The sequence below is a fragment of the Pituophis catenifer genome, unplaced genomic scaffold, assembly GCF_029215685.1.
Source record: "Pituophis catenifer annectens isolate HBS135680 unplaced genomic scaffold, rPitCat1.0.hap2 SCAF_2, whole genome shotgun sequence".
In the NCBI taxonomy this organism is placed as follows: domain Eukaryota; kingdom Metazoa; phylum Chordata; class Lepidosauria; order Squamata; family Colubridae; genus Pituophis; species Pituophis catenifer.
The window spans coordinates 65590154-65612415 of NW_027256882.1; the positions used below are offsets into that span (position 1 = coordinate 65590154).

General features: G+C 38.4%; 1 protein-coding gene across 2 annotated transcripts; it reads left to right on the forward strand.

The window, feature by feature from the left end:
- The first annotated feature begins 4450 nt into the window (after window positions 1-4450).
- TATDN2 (TatD DNase domain containing 2) lies at window positions 4451-17641 on the forward strand. 2 transcript variants are annotated; one of them, XM_070936871.1, is made up of 7 exons: window positions 4451-4742; window positions 4928-5301; window positions 6198-7787; window positions 8787-9659; window positions 10317-10444; window positions 10929-11112; window positions 15192-17641. In XM_070936871.1, exons 1-7 carry the CDS (start codon window positions 4697-4699, stop codon window positions 15330-15332), a joined length of 3336 nt encoding a protein of 1111 aa, XP_070792972.1. In that variant the 5' UTR covers window positions 4451-4696; the 3' UTR covers window positions 15333-17641. The 2 variants fall into 2 exon arrangements, with proteins under 2 accessions (XP_070792972.1, XP_070792973.1); XM_070936872.1 differs by lacking the exon at window positions 10929-11112 and having other exon boundaries at window positions 15192-15322.
- Window positions 17642-22262: the final 4621 nt, after the last annotated feature.

Here is a 22262-nt window from a genome sequence, read left to right on the forward strand (position 1 = left end):
ATAACGACTCAAAACCTGGGGTATATATATGTATGCATATTTTTTCTCCTTAAGGACTTATTGCTTGAGGAAAAACATTGCGAGCAGATTGCACTAACAGATATTAAGTGAAGGAACAATTATAAGTTTTATCTGGCATCCTTAATATAGGAGTTCATTAGATAGTGCTCAATGCACTGATAAGCACTGTAGAGCATTTAATCATAATAAAAGCAATTCCACAGTTGAACAGTAATATACATCTGTATACCAAATGAGAGAGAAAAACAAGTGTTTTTTTCTGCTATGTAGATGATTTAGTCATCTTAGATTCGATGGCTGTTGAAATACTTCCCAAAGTCAGTATATAACATTTTTTCCTTTCCATGTAGATTCTCTTATATAGGCTTATATGACTTTCAAAAAGTCTCTGACAAAATTCTAGAAACTTACTCGTTTTCTGAGTAATAGAAACAACAACAATATTTTTTGTATCATAACAACATTCTTTTCTAAGTGAAAAGATATAATTTAGAATAATCAAGCACACCACCACCAACCATACTACCATGATTTCATATAGTCTAGCTCTGGTAATTTCAGAATTCAGCTCCTATTCTGTACCCTGGTTAATATCCTAACATAGAGTTCCCCAACCTTTCTGGTTTTGTAGACTGCTGGGGGAGGGGTGGGTGGGAGGATGGTTCTGTGTGAGTGGCTGGCAAGTACGTGCATGTACATGTAGCTCCATTTGCACCAGCGCCGTGCATGTGTGCCTGCTGCTCATGCAAATGGAGCGCACATGCACTTGCTTACCCACTGTTTACACAAATGGGGATGGGCTTGCACACTCACTCAATGTTTTCATGGCCTGGTTGCAAACTAGTGGGTCACGGCCCAGAGGTTGGGGACCTCTGTCCTAGCACATCTTGAAAATTAAACAGGCCTTACTTTGATCTTAAGCAGACCAATTTTGTTGCAGACAAAACCGGATGGCTGTTCCACACACTTTTGAGGTTTTTGCAGAATATAAATACTACAACTTCACTTCCATATTAGGAAAATTTGGGGATGACTGAATAGTAAAATGGACTCTCCTGACACTGACTTGAATAGTTTTGTGTCATGAATAAATTCACAAATTCTATGAATACTGGAGCTCTTGGTGGGATGGGGATGGGAATGAATAATAGCGACATCTAGTCCCATCACTTTTTGGATCTAGTCTCAGGTCCTTCAGTACATAATTTATCTCTCTCATTCATTTGCAAATGCAAAACAAGAAGAGGTCCTATTGTTTGTGCCCAGCCATGCTGTGTCACTAGTTTTGGTGCCTTCTGGAGGAAGACCTGGCTGGAATAACTCAGACCCTTGTTATACTTGGACTTTTGCAATGTGATGCACTCTGAAAAGTATAGTTGAGGCAAAATGCAGCAGCACAAATATTGAGTGGTAATGGTTTTTATATAACTTTTATCTTGTAACATATGATAGGTTTAATATAATCAGTCCTACACTGGTTATCAATAGTTTTCTGAATGCAGTTATAAAGATTGGCACAAGGTATCTTCAAGATGGTGTGTATTCTAGCTGGAATTGACAGTTGGAGGTCCTTAAAGGACAAGGTCATCCCAGTTTTGTGAGGCAAAGGAAGCTGAAAGCAGAACATGTTTCTGTTACAACACTGATACTCTGAAACATTTCCCTCTACAAGGTAGGCTGATCCTTTGGATGGTGGCCTTCTCAAAAATAGGGAAGGTGATAGACTAATGCTAACCCTTCTGAAGGACTGTGGCGTGTAATCTGGAACTGGTATTTACTTAGGATTATTTATTGTATCTCTTGTTTTTATTTAAGAAATTTTTAAAGAGTTGCTTCACAGTGAGATGGGCAGTATATACATTTAATAACATAATATGTTATATTTATTAAATTGATGTAATAATGATTCAGAGGTTTTTAAAACTAGTTGCAAGAAGCATGAAGAACATACTACTAATGTACTATTATTCTTCTATATCAGAGTTTCTTGAAGCGTGATCTGAGGACACTGGGTAATCCCCCCTAAGACCATCTTGGGGGTCCATGAAATCAAAATTTGCCAGATATTAAAAATATTTGGAAAAGCAATGTCATGTTTTACTTATTTTTGTTAAAAATATTTTCCTAAAAGTATTTGTTACTATCTAATGGCATTAATATTATTTTTACATGATTCAATAAATAAATATTCTATAAACTTGTTCAGTTTTAATTTTTAATACAGCAAATGGTGATAAATATGACCCATATAAACAAAAGCTCTTTTGGAGTCCTCCAAAATTTTTTAAAATGGGAAGTGATTCTGAGAGCAAAACGTCTCAAAAACTATTCTCTCTCTCTCTCTCTCTCTCCCTCCCTCCCTCCCTCCCTCCCTCTCTCTCTCTCTCTCTCTCTCTCTCTCTCTCTCTCTCTCTCTCTCTCTCTCTCTCTCTATATATATATATATATATATATATATATATATATATATATATATATATATGACTATATGGCTTCCACTTACTCTAAATGACTACACTCAAATATATAGTATTCCTAGCTGTTGGTATTCCTAACTGTTTCTTGTAAGGTAATCTGCCACTGCTTCTTCTGTCCCCCTTTATCAGAGACCTGAAATAAACAGTGTGGAAATTCCTCTTATCTGAATGCCAGCTGGAGGCATCATTAGTCCTATTTCACTGAGGGAGGCAGAGGAGCATTCTGTAGAGGAGGACATTGCAGAAATAGAGAAATAGTGCTTGGAAGAAGAGAAGGAAGAATAATTCTGCTTTTTCTCCAAATTTGGCAACAGTGTTGTTCTGTCCATTGGCCTATAGCAGGAGTATCCAAACTGAGCATTTATAACACCCTTACTATATTTAAAGATTTTAATCATCCTCCCCCCTTCCCTTCTGTCTTCCAGATTACACATATTCAATTCCTCCAATCTTTCCTGATGTTTTGTCCCTCAGACCTTGCACCATTTTTGTTGCCCATCTCTGGACTTGCTCAATTTTATCAATATATTTTTTAAGCAAGGTCTCCAGAACTGGACACAGTATTCCAAATGGGGTATGACTTAAAGTCCTATATAGCAGGATTAGGACCTCCTTTTCATGGTGGTCATCCCCTTAGTGACTTTTGTTTGCCTTCACAGCTGCCTGGTCACCCTGTTTACTCACTTGCAACCATCTGCTGTGAGCAACACCTAAATCTTTTTCTTCTGTTGTTCTAACACTGTAGCCTCAATACTGTACTCTGTACAATACTGCATAATGATGTAATATTACATGGAAATTCTTAAAGCAGAAAGAAGACCCCTGCTTTATTATCTGTACTCTCAGCAAGTGCAAGATTAGTTAGAGCAAAGAAGTCTGTTGGGCAGGATATTTATGATTTATGGAGGAGGATGGGAACCCCCCCTCCATCCTTTTTTTATGTGAAACATCCTGAGCAAACATTTAAAGGCTAAGTACTGAACATCTTACGATTTTTTGAGGGCTGGTTTCTTACTGATTTTATCTTAGCACATTGTGCAAGTGCAACCTTTTCTCATAGTAAATTAATCACAACTGCATTCTTAGGGGTTTCTCATTTGTCCCTTTAAGTCACGCACGGTTCCTTGAGGGGAGGACAGCAAAAGCAGGTGGGGTCCTGACTTCTCAAAGCGACGTCACAGGTTAAGTTTTACGCCTGTTCGGCTTTTAAACCAAGGCTCTCCAACCTTGGCAATTTTTTAAGACTTGTGGACTTCACCTCCCAGAATTCCTCAGCCAATTTCTGGGCGTTGAAGTCCACAAGTCTTAAAGTTGCCAAGGTTGATGGAGACCCCTGGTTTAAACTACCATGTCTATGGAGATTCTCAGTCATCCAGGTCATGGTTGACCCAAAGATACTTTTTCAAGAGGCAACTGGACTTTCTGGTTTTTCTCTGAAGAGACGTTTCGCTTCTCATCCAAGGAAGCTTCTTCAGCTCTGAAGGAGAGCTCTTGGAAGAGAAGCGAAACGTCCTCAAAGAAAGTCCAGCTGCCTCTTGAAAAAGCACCTTTGGGACAAAAACGACCATTTACTTTCACTTTCCAAGAAGCCGCTTCCGGAGCGGCCGTTCGCCTCACACCTATTGCCATTCGAGCACTCACGTGACCTGAAACTAAAGCCCCGCCCTTCCAGGCTCAGGCCTCCCAAGTCAAGCCAGCTTTTTCAGCTTCGCGGCTTCCGAGCCCCCCTTCGCAATCCCCGACGCTTTTTTTGAGGGAGGCGCTTCCTGGCGGGTGGGGGTGGGGGAGGTGGCGCGCGGCGAGAGGGAGGCCGCGAGAAGGTATCGGAAAGCGGGATCCAAGCGGCCGAGTCGTCAAAGGGCGGGCCTCGCAAATGGAGGCGGCTGGAATCGACCAATGAGCGGGCACGGCTTAGCGGCGGAGGTGGCCGTCCCCAAGGCCTGGAAGAAGGTTGTGTGTGACCTGCCGTTCCTCCTTTCGGGCTCGCCGCGAAGTACCCTTCTGGCCATTGCTAGGGTGGTCCTCCGCCTGTCTTTTCCCCCCACCTCACCCCACCCCACCCCGGGGGTTGCGGCTCTCGCAGGAGGAGGTTGGAGGTTGGGTTCGCCTGGCGCCCCTGAGATGGGGCCCGGGGAAGAGCCGTGGCGCTCTGCTGCTGAGCGGATCCGCGCCCCCTCGCCCATATTTTGGCGTTAAAGATGGCTTTTGTTGACGGTCGTTTTATCCGAGGGCGCGCGTATAAAGGTGGGAGAACCTTGGTGTGGTGGAGTATTCTCTAATGGTCCTTTTATTTGCATTTTCGGCTGATGCGAGGTTTTTTTTAAAAAACCCGCAGCATATTTTTTTAAATAAAGCGACTGCACCAGCCAAGCGGAAATGTGTTTAAAAACGGCCTTTTCTAACCACCCCTTCCCCGTTTTAATATCCAGATAATTTAGCTCCGATGCAGCCGAGCAGGAGACGCAAAATCGAGTGGGACGGCTTCGCTGGGAGCTCACCTGCGAAATTCGGCAAGTTCCTCGAAGCACCGGCCCAGCCTCCCCGCGGGAGCCCCTGCGGCAGCGGGACGGCCGAGTTTGGGAAGACTCGAGTCTTCTCCCCGGCGTTTTCGTGCAGGGAGTTCTCCCGAACTTCGTTCGCTGCCGAGGATTCTTCCTCTGATGAATTTGAAGTAGACGATGACATCAGCGGTGGTGGGCAAGAGCCTCCTGTCCTCAGCAAAACCTTCCTCACAAAGCCCGCTGCTTCCGATATGACGACGAAAAATGTGGCGTTTTCCCCTCGGGAATCCCTGAAACTGAAGGTATGTCAATTAGCAACCGAAATTGCTGAGTAAAAGTAGTTGGAGAGGAAATTAGAATATAGATATTGCTGTTGATTATTAGATGTTTTTTTTATCACTCTGCAGTTATTTGTTATACAGTGCTACTTTGTAAGGGTTTAGTGATGAATGGCCTCAAAAATCCCATAGTTGACTAAAATACATTATGGTGTATTTTGATAACCTTCATTTCCTTTGGGGGATAATTCCATTTTTATCCAGTCATTAGGCTTTCATTTTGTATTTTTTTTAAGTATTTAGCTTTCTCATTTAGCCTTCAAAAATATTTTTAAATTATATATCCTGGATATTTTTTTTTTCTGACAGTCTTTAATAAATATTAGATTTTTTTAATGAGTTCACTCCTCTAGCAATTTTGTTCCCACCAGCAGAAACATTTAACTTATCTAGTTGCAAAGTTGTGTCCGACCCATCGTGACCCGATGGACAACATTCCTCCAGGCCTTCCTGTCCTCTACCATCCTGTGGAGTCCATTTAAGCTCAGTTTGATAGTTTATGTTATAATCTAAATTATTTTGTCTGGTTACAGCCCTTGTAGTAAGTAATTGTAAACATAAGAATAAATGTTGATTTGCAGTTTCGTTTTTAAGAATAGATTGCCAGGAGCCCTGGTGACATGGCAAGTTTCGAATTCTGGCAGGATTAGTCCTGATGGTGTGAGGAGCCAAGTAAGAGGAAAAAGCATTTCTGTAGCACCATATAATGTATGGCCTGTAAACAGTAATTCCTTCAAATCTCAGTATTATTATTGCTGATGAACATGGCCATTGATGCCTAACCTAGTGTGAGCTAAATAGTTTTGTGAGTTGGCTTTTACTTACAATTTATGAAGCTTACCTTACTCTTTACTATTTAGATCAAGCAAGAAGATTGCAGTGATGCAAGAATAAATATTGCAGCAGTCCCTGAAAGAAAAAGTGCTTTAAAAGAAAAGTCGGCTGAATGTGGCCGGAAAAGAATAAAAGGCCAAGATCAGGATGAGGGACCTCGACTAATATATCGTAAAGCTCTGCTGAGTATATTGGGGGGACAGTTGCAAGCCCGAAGAAAACCTCCATCTCTAAATGGAATTCATAAGGAAAGCCCTTCTAAAGAAGAGGAACTTGGCTCAATTAACAACCTGAGACAATTTTCGGTAGTATCAGAAATTAAAGAGCAACAAACTGGAAACAAATCACATTGCTTGAAAACTGCACCAAAGGAACGTATTAATATTTCTGTTAAGCAAAGCAATAAAGAATCATGTTGGTCAGATGGCACTTCAAGACATGTATCTCTAATGTCAAGTTCAGAAGAAAAAGAACAAGAATCCAACATTCAGAAGGTTTTTTTGAAATCGGAAAGCTCTGCAGAATTGCGATTTGAAAAAAAAATTGACTTGCGATTTGAAAAAAAACCAGAACTTCAGCAGGACTCCAACTTCAAAAAAGATACTACAAAAAAAGAAAATAAAACTTTAAAGTACAGTACAAAAGAGATTTCTAAACCAGGAACTGGATTAACACAAATTTCTACAGTATCAAGATCAGAGCATGAAACTGATTTTCAACAGGATCCCAACATTGAGAAAGCTGTTACAAAAACAGATAGTAAAACTGGGCATAGTGTTAAAGTTTCCAAACCAAGGCATGATTCAAAACATAGACATAAACGATTAAAATCTGAATATGAATTGGAACTTCAACAGGCTTCCAGCTTTAAGAAGACTATTAAAGAAACAGAAGACAAATGTTCTAAGTATAGCATAAGAGAACTTGCCAAACCTTTGGTTAGGTCAAAGCAAAGTCATCGACTGTCAAGACTTGAGGATGAACTTGATATGCAAGAAGATTCCAATGTTGAAAAAGCTACAAAAAGAGAAAATAAAACTAAGTGTAACACAAGAGAATTTTCCAAACCAGTGGTTACTTCCAAGTACGTTCACATACAATCAAGTTATGAAGATGAAGAAGAACTTTATCAGGGATCAGATGTTTCGCAGGTTTCAGTAAAAGAAAAAATAGATGTTGGGCAGAATAAAACGAAGAAAGAAAATAGTCGCTCAGAGCACACATTTAAAAGCAAGTCTAGCTGTTCACAAATTGGAGAGCAAAAAGATGAGCAAGTCTCTCCTAAACAGCTAAGCAAAATCTCTGATGGTAATATTTTTGCTAGCCAAAGTAAAATAAAAAAATGGAAATCAGAAACCCACTTGAGAAGCATAGTTGGAAATTCAAAATGTGAAGCTGAAGAGACCAAGCAGAAAAGTGACAATCAGAAAGCTCTTATAAAAGGCATCAGTGCTTCTGCAAAACAAAAAAACATAACAAAAGACAAATGTATTTCCTCCACTTCATCTAATGCACAAAGTGATGCCACAGAGAAGTTTGTGAATTTCCAGACAACTGTTACTGTTGAATCCTCTCAAGAATCTGTGTTTATGGATGATTCAGAAACAGATCAAAAGGTAAAACATTAACCTATTAGAAGGTTATTTTTTTAAAAAAAAAACATAATTATTAAATAGTATTAATGTCACTATTTTAACCAAATCTAAAAGACCTAAATTGAATGAAAATACATTTACAACTTAGTCTGAAAATGTTCTAAAATGCCCTTAGCTTTTCATTATTCTTTACATAGATAGTGCAAGAATTATAGCAGACTTAAGTATCCAAGAGACTCGCTTTAATTGATAAAATATTTAGGGATTCTAATTATGTAGACTTTAGGAAGTGGCACCATTGTGGGAGATTTAAGTGGTAAATGGAAATGTGATTCCAGATACACAGAAGATCTATATTTTTTTACTGAAATGTTATTTCTATATTTGACAAACATACATTCACAAATTAACTTCATTTTGAGACTATATTAGTTTTCCTGGGGGTTTTCAAGTTGCATGATTTTTTAAGACTTTCTGATAAAAAGTTATTAAGAATATATATATTTTAGTCTGAAGTCCTTAGTAGACCTAAATTATTCAGAATGGGTTACATTCAATGAATTATATTACTTCCAACTATTTGCCTTAATGACATAATCTGACATTAGATGGGATTTTTAAAAATTACTACAGCAATTTTAACTGTCCTTTTTTTACTATGAGAATAGTCATAACTTCCTTATAGAACTGTGGCATGCCCAATAAGAATAATGTTCAAAGTAAACTCTTAGAACAACTGGTTTTAGATGCTTAGTAAATCTATCAGCAGTTCAGGTGAGAGAAGGAAGGGAGGTCAATGGGAAGATTGTATTGGCCTACTGGAAAATTGTGTTGCACTGGGACATTTTGGAAAGGTTAGGTACAGTCAAGTCAATTGGATATACTGTACCGGAAGCTGCTGAGGGGAAAAAATAACATGGCTGTCATTTTAAATATTGTTATAGAAAAAAATAGATTTTTGAATAAATTTCATCATTATTTTTATGCTCATCTTAAATGGATCCTCCCCCTTTTTTTCAGTGTATGGAGCCCAAGAAAGAGCTTTCAGCTGAAAATAATTGGTCTGACACAGAAGATGGAGAACCACTGGTTACTTTTTCACAAGAAGATTCCATCCCTAACCACAATCTTTCAGAACCGAAGGAAATGTCATTGTCAACAACAGAATTTGTGATGTATCCTCCTCATTTATACAGTCAGAAAATGAATGATTATGCAAAATACTGGACAAGTAGTCCAAAGCCAACACATTCTTTTTCAAGCCTCACTGAAAACACCTCGTATTCCAATAATCTCTGTGATATTTCTTTAGAAAGATCAGTGAATACAACGCAGGATAAAAAACCTTCAGTGGAAAGTATGCAAGAGAGAGAGTGGTCATATGGTTCGTTACTGGACAATAAAGAGAAAAAAAGACGCCACAGTATGGAAATAGGAGCATATGTTCCCATCTTCTCCTCATCACGCAAGTCGGACTCTTTCACGAATAATTGTGTAAACCAGAATTTTCCTAGGAGCTTGCCCAAATATTTAGAAGAAGGATTTATTGACACTCACTGTCATTTGGACATGTTATATTCAAAAACAGGTTTCAGAGGCACTTTTTCTGAATTTAGGAAAATGTATAGTAGCACTTTTCCTAAAGAATTTCAGGGCTGTATAGCTGATTTTTGTGATCCTCGTACTTTAAAAAACAACTTGTGGGAAGATTTATTAAAAGAAGACATGGTCTGGGGGGCATTTGGCTGCCATCCGCACTTTGCTCGTTATTACACAGAACTTCATGAAAGAAATCTCCTGCAGGCAATGAGACACCCCAAAGCGATTGCCTTTGGCGAAATAGGACTGGATTACTCTCATAAATGTAGTACAGACATTTCAAAGCAGCATAAGGTAAATTTTTATACTAAACTCTGTTAAGATACTTTATAATTGTGTAGTACCAAACAGTAATTGCATTGATTAACTGGTTTTAGATAAAATACCTTGTCAGACCACTGAAAGTAATAATGGTTTTAATAAACAATGAGTGGTGGATTGCAGAAGTGTCCAAAAAGTTTTGAACTTAAATGCCAAATTTTGAAATCAAGTTGCTCTGTTTCAAGTTCAAAGCAACTCTTGGTCTTGCTGGCAATGTCCAACAATATTCTGAGCTTAAATGGCCCCAGTTACAGCTCAAACTATCAGTTTCAAACCTAAAGTCAGAACATTACAAATTCAGAACCTTTTTTTACTCTTGGAGTGGATTGTTGAATCGTTGTGACAAATTCAGAGCCTTTTTTTTTTTACTTCAGAATGGGTTGTTGAATCATCGTGAAGGGCTATTTCCAAAGAAATACCATATATATAATCCTGTTCTAAAATGGTAAACGTGATAAATAACTGAAAACAGTCCACTATTTCTTGTATTTAGGTATTCATAAAATGCTTTGGTTTGGTTACATTATAAAAGGCTGTGCTTAATGCTAGCATATTTCCCCCATGTCTTACTTTTGTTCTCAGGGCAGTTGTAATGGCCTTTGAAGGTGTGCTGCTTTTTACTTGCTTCAGGTTTTTGAGAGGCAACTGAATCTAGCTGTTTCCTTAAAGAAGCCATTGGTTATACACTGCAGAGATGCTGATGGTGATCTGTTGGAAATCATGAAAAAATGTGTACCAAAAGACTACAAAATACACAGGTAATTGTACTGTATTCTTAAATTGTATCATTCCTGTTATTAAAAAAAAAAAACAGTAATTGGATCTTGAAGGGAATAACAGACTGCCTGATTAGAATACTATAATGAGGTGTAGACAACACCTTTGAAAAATTCTAGAAACTAAGAGATTTCAGTTGCCATGATCTTACATTTTATGGACAGCTAAGCATCAAATATTTTTTCCATGTGATTTGTGATTCTTCTAACTCACAAATCAAAGCTGAAAATGAAACCATAATCCGAATGAAAGAATTTCATTGAAATAAGATTCCATAAATAATTGTTTCTATTCAAGATAATTTTGACTAAAGGTTTTCATACCAAAAAAGAAGTACTGAAATGGCAGCTACCATGCTACATAAATATTTTGTCAAGTCATTAGTATGACCTTCATTAATGTTTTCTTGTTACTGGTTATTCATCTGAAATAGTGGGATGACCATTATTTTTGATCCCTTCATAGGCATTGCTTCACTGGCAGGTATAGTGTCATTGAACCACTTTTAGACTACTTTCCAAATCTAACTGTTGGATTCACCGCGTTGCTGTCTTACCCATCAGCAAATGAGGCTAGAGAATCTGTTCGAAAAATTCCATTAAATAGAATAGTGGTAGAAACAGATGCACCTTATTTCCTTCCTCGGCAGGTAAGATTGTTTTTAAAAATACATCCATTATCCATTCACTATTTATACTGAATTAACATAAGTGGAATTTTTTGTTTTTGAGAGGGAAAGTCCTCGGATAAAAAATGAGATTTTGAAATGTGAAAAAGCTGACAGATTACTTTTTCTCTTGATTTGTAGTTGATGCATGTGATATCTCGGAAAACTGTAACAAAAGATTGATAACAAATATATTACAATATTACAGGCACCAAAAGATTCTATTAGTTCAAAGCTTTCCATATCCAGTAAAAACTGAAATCAGTGTATTTGTAGCACTACTAAATAGAATTAAAAGTAGATCTAAATTTAATTCTGCCTTCATTGCTGAATTTTTATGATATGCAAATAAATAAAGCAGAGGCAAAATGGCTCTTAACGATTACATAGTTTATATATTAAATGAAATTATTCCGAATCCATGGTATATTATTTATTTATTGATTGATTGATTGATTGATTGATTGATTGATTGATTGATTCAATTTATATGCCGCCCTTCTCCGGAGATTCGGCGGCTTACAATGTGTTAAGCAATAGCTTTCATACTTTTGTATATACCTGCTTAGTAGGGCTTTTGGCCCCCCCAAGCAGTGTTCTTTTTTATACAAAGTCATCTTATTGCCCCCACAATCCGGGTCCTCATTTTACCTACCTCGAAAGGATGGAAGGCTGAGTCAACCTTGAGCCTGGTGAGATTTGAACTTGCAGTAATTGCAGGCAGCTGGTGCTACTTAACAGCACTTTAGTCTGCTTCGCCACCAAGGCCCTGTTCATTTGTGCTAATGTTACATAATTATTAAATCAATTTACTTAGTAGGAAAAATAATTCAATACCTCAACGAGTATTGATAGTTCAAATTTCTGAACAGTTAATCCAAATGGAACTCTTAACAGATAGAATGTAAGCATCATAGGTGGAAGAACATACTGGTAGTCCTCAATTAAACAAATATTTACTGGAATTTCTGTCAATAATTGATGTCATAAAGTGCAATGTCACCTGACTGCATTGCTTAGAGACAGCAATACCAGCAGTTTCTGTTGCTGTCATTAACCAAATACCACGAGTAGTTATGTGAGGAGCCACCCTGATCCAAGCGATTCCCAGTTTGGTCCATCTCCGACTGAAGCCTTGATAAAGTCAGGGACTGTCTCCTCTTAATTCCTCACCCATCTTCTCCCCATCTCTGTCTTTTTTGCCCCCCTGCAGGACAGCATTTGGCAGCGGGGATGGTGGTATCAGCAATGCTGCAGCACTTCTAGCACCATCAGAGAGTGCCAAACCTCAAGCCCTGCGCCACAACCAGCCCCACAGCACAAACCCCAGCTGTCCCCAGCAATCTGTGCTTCACAGGCCCTGCTGCTCCCAGCAAGGTATGCAAGTTGCTCTGGACATGTCAAACCTTCTTTCCGAGGCTACATATACACTTCTCCAAACTGCATGCTGCCTCCTCAAGATTCTTTTAAGAGATTTTGAGGCCTTCCAAAAGCTCACGAGAAAGTTGCGCCCACACTTCCCCCAAATCCCGATGTCTTCACTATTTTTCAAAAGGCCTCAGAGTCTTTCTGAAGCATAATGAGGAGGCATCACACAGTTTGGAGAAGCATCACATGGCTTTGAGAAGAAGATCTGGCATGGCCAGCAGCTGCCTCACACCAGCAGGAGGAAGGTGGCAAAGATCAAGTGGGCATGCGGGGCCTGTGGAGCATGGAATGGCTGGGACTAAGCACTGGTTGGCTGTGGCCTGGGGCTTGAGGCGACACTCTTCAGCAACTAGGATAGCAGTACTGGGGCTAAAGTAGAGGCCCAAGGGTGGTAATAGTCAGTTGAGACTGCTGAAAGCCCTGTTCCTCTATTTTAGCTCCAGCAGTGCCACCACTGCTGAGAAATGATGCTGTGCAGGACAGTTAAAAGGGCAGAGATGGGGGGCGGGGGGGAAATAGGCATATGGGAGAAGTGCCCCTCTGGTTGTAAGTCTGAGTAGGCTGCCTAGCACCCAGATTTTGACTATGTAGTCATGGAAGCTCTGCAACAACCATAAATTTAGAGGACCAATCAAGTTACATTGGTTCATCTTCACTGTAACTAAACGATTGCTGAATGAATGGTTGTTAACTGAGGACTGCCTGAAAATGTTTCCTAAAACTAATGAGTCTTGAAGAACGAAAGTATTACAGCAATAGCACCTAGACTTATATGGTGCTTTACAGCATACTCTGAGCGGTTTACAAATGTTAGCATATTGCATTCAACAATCTGGATCCTCATTTTACCAACCTCAGAAGGATGGAAGGCTGAGTCAACCTTGAGCCAGTCAGGATCGAAATCCTGGCAGTGGGCAGAGTCAGCCTGCAATACTGCATTCTAACCACTGTGCCACCATGGCTTCTGTGAAATAACATCTGTCAAAGACAGCCATAGAGTATATACCAAATCATATGAAACAATATTGCATTTTGAACACCACATCTCTTAACATTTCCCCCCCAAAAAGATACATAGATATAATTATAAATAACAGTAACAATCTATTAGTAATAATATAGTCATATGACACAATAGAACATATCAAAAATTTAATTCCTTATTCCATGTTTCTATATGCAATATATTGTTAAATATTTAATGTGTTCTAAAACCCTTAGAACTGTTATATAATGAAGTTATTGTAGATTTCTTAGTAGAAACAGGTTAAATTCTACTGCTAGAAGGGATTGCAAAGCACGTTGCTGGACATTAAAACTATTTTAACTTAATACATTGCCACTACCCTTAGTAGCACATATGAAGGCAAAATTTCAGGTTAATATCTTGGAAATAATAGTGGTTCACGTGGGATGACAAGAAGTTGTTTTGTGGTCTTAGGAATGATAATTGTTTTAGCCATACTGTGCTGTATATAGGAGGATAGAAACTGAAAAATTTCATAGGCAGAGAACTTGAGGGTAACTAAATGCTGTAAGACAGAGTTCCCCAACCTTCCCAGCTTTGTGACTCGGCGGGTGGGGGTCGGGGATGGTTCTAGTGGGCAAGCATGTGTGCAGGCACAACTCCATTTGCACTAGTGGTGGACTTGCCCATCGTTTGCACAAATAGAGCGTACCCACACATGCTCACTTTTCACGCAAGTGGGGATGCGCCCTGTCTCACCTGCCACTTCAGACAACCCAGTGATGAACATTTCACTGCCCACTACTGGGCCGTGGCCTGGAGGTTGGGGACCCCTGCTGTAAGAGAAGTGAAACTTGAGGCTGAAATTGCTATCAGTTGCTCATTAATATATTGATAACAAAACATTTTTGGAAGAGATGTCAATCTTTCTACCAATAAAAGGAGATGAGTAAATAGGTCTGTTAGCAATTGCATGGTTTTTTACATGTTGCTATACACATTGTTAATAAAAAAAAAACTGTTTGTTTGCAACAGTAGAAAGACATATCTTATAGAAAGGGTTACATCTAACACCAGATATACCGTATTTTTCGCATTATAAGACACACTCCCCCCCTCAAAAAAAGTGGGTGGAAATGTCTGTGTGTCTTATAGAGCGAATGTTGCTGAAGCCCCACCCACCTGCTGGCCCCCACTCTTCGGCTGTTTTCGGCCACTGTGTGCCCTGTTTTCGGTTTACGCGCACCCCGTTTTCAGCTTCCATGCATCCCGTTTTCAGCCCATTATAAGTGGCGGAGATTGCCGCCACTCCCCACCGTTCACCACTGGCGATCGGCAGTCTGGAACAGCTCATCGGTGGTATTCTGGGAGGCCAATCCAACCGCCAATCAGCTGCTCGTGGTAAATCAGGCTGCGATAATGTGCTGAAGCTGACCAGGCTGTTTGCTGCAAGGACATTAGCCAGATGAATACCGATGGATGCTGGGAGGCAGAGGCAGAGGCAGATTTTTTTTCTCTCCAAAAGCTAGGTGCGTCTTATGGTCCGGAGTGTCTTATAGTGCAAGAAATACGGTAATCATTTGTTACTTGTTAAACCTACTTTCTGATCAGTACTTGTGCATAGAGTTGAAATCTGTTCTTTGTCTAAAGCTCCTTTTTTTCCTAGGTGCCAAAAAGTGTTAGCCGGTTTTCTCATCCTGGTGTAGCTCTGCACACAGTGAAAGAGATTGCCTGTCTCAAAGAGGTGTCATTACCTGTCATGTTAGCTGTTCTAAGACGAAACACCAACAAAATTTATAACTTGTAAGAAGGTGCAAAGAGAAGAGGGAAGAACTGAAGAGGAAATGCTTTTGTAAAGTTGATTTGATCCTTTTAAATTTATTTTGTAATGTAAATATAGATCTGGATTTAGAATATCCTTTAATATCTTTTTTTAATTCCTTCAATTCTGTTACATGTTCCTGCTCTTTAATGTGCCTCGGTGTTGATTTTAATTTGAAGAGTTTTGATTTTTTAGTTGTTAATCCTTTGGGGCACAAACTGTCAGTATTTTAATTTTTCAAAAAGAAAACAGAAACAAACCTAAAGTGCTCTTAAAATTATCAAGCTAAATTTAAGTATTTCTTCTGAGCAGCAAATCACCTAACTCAGGGGTCTGCAATCCTAAACACTCAGAGCCATTTGGACCAATTTCCCACAGAAAATAAAACACCGGGAGCCACAAAACCTGGGTGGGTGTGGCCAACTTGACATCACTCACTCCCACCCAGTCACATGACCCCCCCACCCAGCCACAACTACCCAGCCAGGTTTTGTGGTTCCTGGTGTTTTCTTTTCTATGGGAAACCAGTATCTCTCTCTCTTTTCTCCCTCTCATCTCTCTCTCTTTCTTTCTTTCTCCCTCCCTCCCTCTCTCATCTCTCTTTCTCCCTCTCTCTCCTCATTCTTCCTCCCTCTCTCATCCTCTCTCTTTCCCTCCAGCTCTCTCATTTCTCTCTTCCTCTCTCTCCCCGTTCTCTTTCTCAATTGTTTCTCTTTTTCCTCTTTCTCATTCTCTTTCTCTTCCTCCCTCCCTCCCTCCCTTCTCTTTCTCTCCTGCCTTCCTTCCTGCCTTCTTTCCACCCTCCTTTCCTTCCATCCTTCCTTCCTTTCTTTGTTAAATAAATAAATACTGCTTCCTGAGTTCTACTAGTTGTGTTGCTGAAGCAACAGGAACCAGATAGTACCAACTCTGTCAGATCTCAAACAATGGCAGAATTCATAGAGAGAGGTGATCCTCTTTGCCCCTCACCTCCGCTTGTGGCTGCCCTGCTTCTCTTTTTCTCCCCTTTTTTCTCTCTCATATCTCCCTCTCTCACGCGTGTGCCCACTTCCTGGGCCGGGATCACAGCAGTAGCGGGGATGGCGACTCCTCCCGCTGCGCAGTGAGGTGAGTAGCGGGCAGCGCAGGGGGCAGCCCGCGCTATGCAGGGGGGGAGCCAGAGTTCTTACCTCCTTGAATCTGGCAGTGGCAGCTGCTCCTCCCCTTCCCCTCCTTCCTGAGCTGGCACAAAGGGGACCGCAGCTGGTGCTGAGCTGCCCGTGAAGGACATGGAATCACAATAAGCAGCCGGTTGCGGGCAGTGTGGAGAAAATGCTAGGAGTGCTTCAGCCACATGGCTCTGTGGAGAGGCTTGCGCCTTCTCGGGGCAGAGAGCATGTCACACGACCGGGTCAGCAGGGAGCCGCAGGAGAGGGGTCAAAGAGCCGTATGCGGCTCTGGGGCCATGGGTTGTCAACACCCGACCTAACTGCTGCAATAAAAACATTACCCATTTATCTAACACACATGTAAAAATAATCTCAAAGATGTAATGAAATGTATTTCCTGTTTCTGATCAATTTTTTTCAACATACTAACCCATTCACTCTTCACAGAAAAAAAGTAAATGATAAATCATTTTTTAAAGAGACACAAATATTGTTTACTGAAAGTTACAGAAATTCCCTAGCTGCATTATGCTGAAGTGAAAAATACCTGCATGCATGCAGGTTAATGAAACAAAGTTAAGGAAGTAAAATAGGGTATCAAGATTATTCATGAAAGACTAATTGACTTTTAATTTCTATTTGAATTTGTTCTTTTTTAATTTCTTCAGAGTTCTTAATTAGGGAAGTGATTATATGATTCTATAATTTTATGCATTACTTTGATTTTAAACAATTTATTTGTCAATAAATTATTTTTGTATCAGTGTTCTTACAATTAATCATCTCCGCAAAGCAGAAATTAATCTTGTAGTCAATAACAATGAAAAGAAACATTCCTTTGTCTTCAAAGCAGCTGTGTGTTTTATCTTTAAAATTTATTTCTGTAGATACTTTTGGTCATATTATTAAATATGTTTCACAGTGTTTGTAAAAGTAGATTTTTAAATAGTTTTTTTTCTCCTTTTGCATGTATGTTCAAGGTGTACACATTAAGAAGGAATGACTATGATACTATCATATTTAGCAAATATGCTAAAGGAATGCAACAAGATTAAGAACAAAAATGTATTTTCCTACAAGGTCATACTTACCCTTTGATTTTGGAATTTTGTAATAAACTAATACGTTTTCCTTTTTGACTCCAAAGCATGAGGCTGGTGGTATATAGATAAATTCATTTTATAATTTTGTTTTAAGAGCTGTTTAGGGGGTTATTCCTTTTCTTTTCTGTCATTCAGTATCTCCTCCAGTATTTGCTTTTTATTTCAACAGCTCAGGGTTGTTTTTATGCTAAACCTTAGTTACCAAATATATAGTTACACATTCTGGAATCAAGAATTATTAGATTTTAAACAGCGCCATAGAGCAATATTTAGAACAATTTAATTAAAGAATGCCAATTTATTTTATGCAGAATCTTGTGCTTCAAAATTCAAAATAACATAGTTGGAAGGGACCTTGGAGTCTTCCAATCCAACCCCCTGCTCAAGGTGGAGACTGTATATCACTCAGACAAATGGGTGTCCAGTCTCTTTTTAAAAGCCTCCAATGATTCATTTCTCAGGTTGCTTGTTTGAGAGGTGAAAGAACAGCAGTTAATTTTTTCTATAATTTGCACATGTAACCAGAGTTCTTAGTTCTATGTTAATATAAACATTTTACAGAAATATGCCATAAAAGAGCCAGCAACATAGAAACAAAGATTGGAAGCTATGTTTTTATTAGTATGAGCAAGATATCAAACTGTAGCAATATAGCAGTAAAATTAGACGGCCTTGTTCACAAGATTTTTTCCCTCCTAAAATTACTGTAAGTTTTGATTAAAGGCTCTTCTATTCAAGCATCTTTCTCCTTTTCATTGCCAATCAGAAGACATTGGGATTGGGAAGTAACTGATTGTTGCTTTCTTCAAACTGGTGTTCTTCAAATGCTGCCTCCAAAGCTGGAAATTTTATGTGGCCTTCATAATGATGCTTGAATAAAAGGGCCATTCAGAAACAAAGTGAGAATAGAAAAATGGTGTAGGTTAACAATTATCAATACATGTGCAATAAATTATTTCCATAAATTGAGTGGGATCCAGTTTAAGTAAGTTGCAGTTTATTTCATTGGGATTGTGGATTGCAAAAGGAGCAAATGTGTTCACTTGTCTTGGTCTTCCCAAATTGAGATGACAAACCACAGATAATATACTCAACATTGTTTAGATTACAAAATTAGGCAAAATGATTTTGTTTTTCTTTAAAGTCGAATGTATAAAATTCGATTAAAAAACTGGAGGTCTAAATCAACAAGTAATAGACTTGAGGAAAAAACATTCTAATTTGTTGCGGAATATTTGTGCCTGTTGTACCATCCTGGAGGAGCTGTTTTATCAATATGTTGTTTCTAAAGGCCATTAAGAAATCTTCCATTAATTCACAATTTTTAGGATGCAGAAGCCTAGAATAGATACCAGTAATATGTTTGATAACTTTGCACTACTTTACGGAAGGTTGTCTCCACTAAAGATTAATCTAATTTGAATTGGGTCTGGAGTTTCTTGAGAGTTGAATTAAGGGTTCAACATCTGGAGATGAGAAACTTACTGCTCATCCCTGGTGTGAAGCCTAATAAATGGGGTAAAGACAAAAAAAAAAAACCCTGATATAACCTAGTCTTAGGGATCAGATCTTGAAATAGGTTTGAAGCAAAAAAAAATAATGCAAAAAATGATTATTATACAGACAATCCTTGACTTAAATACCACAATTGGGACCAGAATCCTGGTTGTAAGTCATTGTGATCATAAATTGAGGTGGCACATGACCAGACCCAACTTTTTTTATGGCAGTGAAATGAATATCACAACTGCGAGTCTGAATCCATTCTCCCAAATGGGCATTTTTTATCTTTGCCACCACCAAGTGATTGTAAGCCGAGGACTACCTTGTATTAGCAGTAGCCATTGATCAAACTTGTTGGATAGTAATTCAAGCACTCTTACAGTGGTGATTAACCCGAGCGGAGTTTGGAGATGAAAGATTAAAATAAAATAATTTAAAAAAGGAGAACAAAGGCTGCCAGCATTATCCTACTCAAAAGAACAAAGTGGCCCCAGAATCCAACCCCGCCTTTTCCATCACAAAATCATGGATTTCCAAAGTGAAATTCTGGAGGAAATTTGAGGAGTATCCGGATCTGGAAAAAGTTGGGGGGGGGAGGCAACTTGGAGATTTGATCAAAGAAACAACTGAAAAAGAGACCCTTGGCAGGTGGGCAGGAGAAGATGGAGCAAAGAATTGGTTCCAGACCCTAACTCAAGTGGATATTAGCCCAGCAACTGTACTAACCTAATGGTAGATGACCTGATCTTTTAATTAGCTCTTTTGCCACACCATCTGCCTTAATCAGTCTTAACCAATGTCAGCAATTGGGGAGCAACCACTTTTTAGCCCCAGAGCCCACATCTTTCAGATTGCTGATTAACACATACAGTAGAGGCCAAAATTGTAGAAACCTTTTCGGAAAAGTGTATGTTTGAGGTTTGATGGCTAATAACACCACTATTTTTTTTTGGGGGGGGGGGTTTCAAGATAATCATATTCCACTGCTAGAAGGGCCAGGGAATAGCCCAGACTAACCCAATTGAAAATCTATGGAGCCGATTAAAGAAACTTGTTAGTCAGAAGCGACCCTGCAATAAAACCCAGTTAATAGAAGAAATCATTCAATCTTGGTTTCACATAACAGCTGTAGAACTAAAAGACTTGGTTCACTCCATGGGAAAATGTTTTAAGGCTGTAATTCATGCTAAAAATTACCCAACTAAGTATTAACTGAAGTGATAATTTTTGTATATCTCGTTTTTTCTATGCATTTCACTTTTCTTTTTTATAGTGTAACTGCTTTCTAGAATATTGCTATTCTAGCAAATCCTTCATAAAAGTTATTGCATTACATCTTGATTAGATTATCTTTCCATTGATATATAATTTTAGGGTACTAAAAAAAAAAGTGGTGCTATCAGCTAGTTTTAGAAAATACATTTTTCTCAAAAGGTTTCCACAATTTTGGCCACTACTGTAGTGTTATTAAAGAGAAAAGCTCAATTGAAGCCACAAGAATTAAATTTGTGATGTATTCTTGGTTAATAATGATAGTTAATTCTTAAGATTATTTTTTCTGTAACAGGCAAACATTGGACCAGTCGTATTGTCTCAGTCTAACTCACCTCAGGGTTGTTGTAGGGAATAAGGAGGAAGGTGTGTTGGATATATTCACCTTCTTATTTATTATTACTCATACGCAAGGTAGGATAAAAATATTTGAAAGGATTAAAAAATCAAGGTTATAGGGTCATAAAAAGGGAGTTTGATTGTTAAAAGCAAAGAATCTAAAGTTGGTTTATTTGATCAAGATTAAAATATGTATGTTATCTCTAGTAATCTTCAATGGACTTTTGCTGACCAGGACTGAGCAAGGCTTTAAGGATTTGTTTATAGATAAATTGAAGGAAGATATAATTAGTTGTATTTTAAGAGAAAGTGATTAAGTTATTAAAATTGTTTATACTTGTGATGAAGAAGGAAGTCTTTATATATTTTTCTTTTTCCTTTTCTATTTCTCTATTTTTTCTCTTTAAATTTATTTTAGTATTTATCTTTTTAACTGTAATGTTTAATAAAAAAACCAGAAAAAATCATGAAAAATCCTAAGCATCTGGAAGGACAAAACCAGAAAGAAAAACTGTTAAGGCCTAAGGAGCCACTGTACTCCCAAAACCCGTAACAAAGCCAAGTTTTTGCGATTTTCAGAACATCATTAGGTATCTCTGGAGAGATACTATTGCAGAGGGATGTGCTTTCCATGCAGAGTCATCTGACTTTTTTACTCTGTAGACCAAAAATAACAGAAATGTGACTATTTAAATCAAATTCTAAGCAAATCATTGAAGCTGTGGACAAAAATATGTGAAAAAGATAGACGCTATACAAAAAGCCTTAGAAAAGCCCAACCTCCCTCACTCATCCTAGCTTATGCTTTCTTAAAACTGCAGACCAATCACACTTCCCAGGGAATAACTTGTAGTGAGTAAAATAGGACTTCTGTATCAATTTATGAAGATTTGCTTTGTTCTCATAGCTCTTGATAATTTCCGAAATACTACTTCTGAAATTTGTAAGTTTAAACATGTCATTGATTGTGTTGCTTCATACTGGAGATGCTTGTGTAAATAATAAGACAGCCTTGATGGAGGAATGCAAGCTCTGTTAACATAGCAACAAATAATAAAAAATACAGTATTTCAAGTCCACAACAGGCAGATAATGTTCATAAACGGCTTGTAAGGATTTGTTATTTTAGCCGATCTTAAGATAAGTAGTTTTAACCTTCCTGTGAAATTGACTTCTCAGGATAGTCTACCTAACAATTTTGCAAGTTTCATTGTGCTGTACATCCCCTACTTATACTTCAGTGGATTAGGGAGATATTTGACTCAGCTGCTATGAACTCTAATTTAATTTTTATATAAATAAAAATGATACAACATCTGCTCACATAATTAGTTAAGAAAAACAATATGCTTTTTCACCTCTGTTCTTTATTCTGGTACTACTTAAAAGCTGCCCCATTCCAACACTTATTGTTTTTATTACTTTAATTACATAATTACGTTGTGTCATAAACCAACAGCAAGCAAATCACTTACGCATAATGAACAAAGCAGTTCAATAATTTCTTCCTGTTCTATGTTAAGACAGTGAAATAATTCTATGAGTCCGAC

Coding starts and splice junctions, on each gene's coding strand:
- TATDN2 (XM_070936871.1), top strand. CDS start 4,697: ATGGCTTTTGTTGACGGTCGTTTTATCCGAGGGCGCGCGTATAAAG. Junction 5,302..6,197: donor GGGAATCCCTGAAACTGAAG/GTATGTCAATTA, acceptor TTTACTATTTAG/ATCAAGCAAGAAGATTGCAG. Junction 7,788..8,786: donor ATTCAGAAACAGATCAAAAG/GTAAAACATTAA, acceptor CCTTTTTTTCAG/TGTATGGAGCCCAAGAAAGA.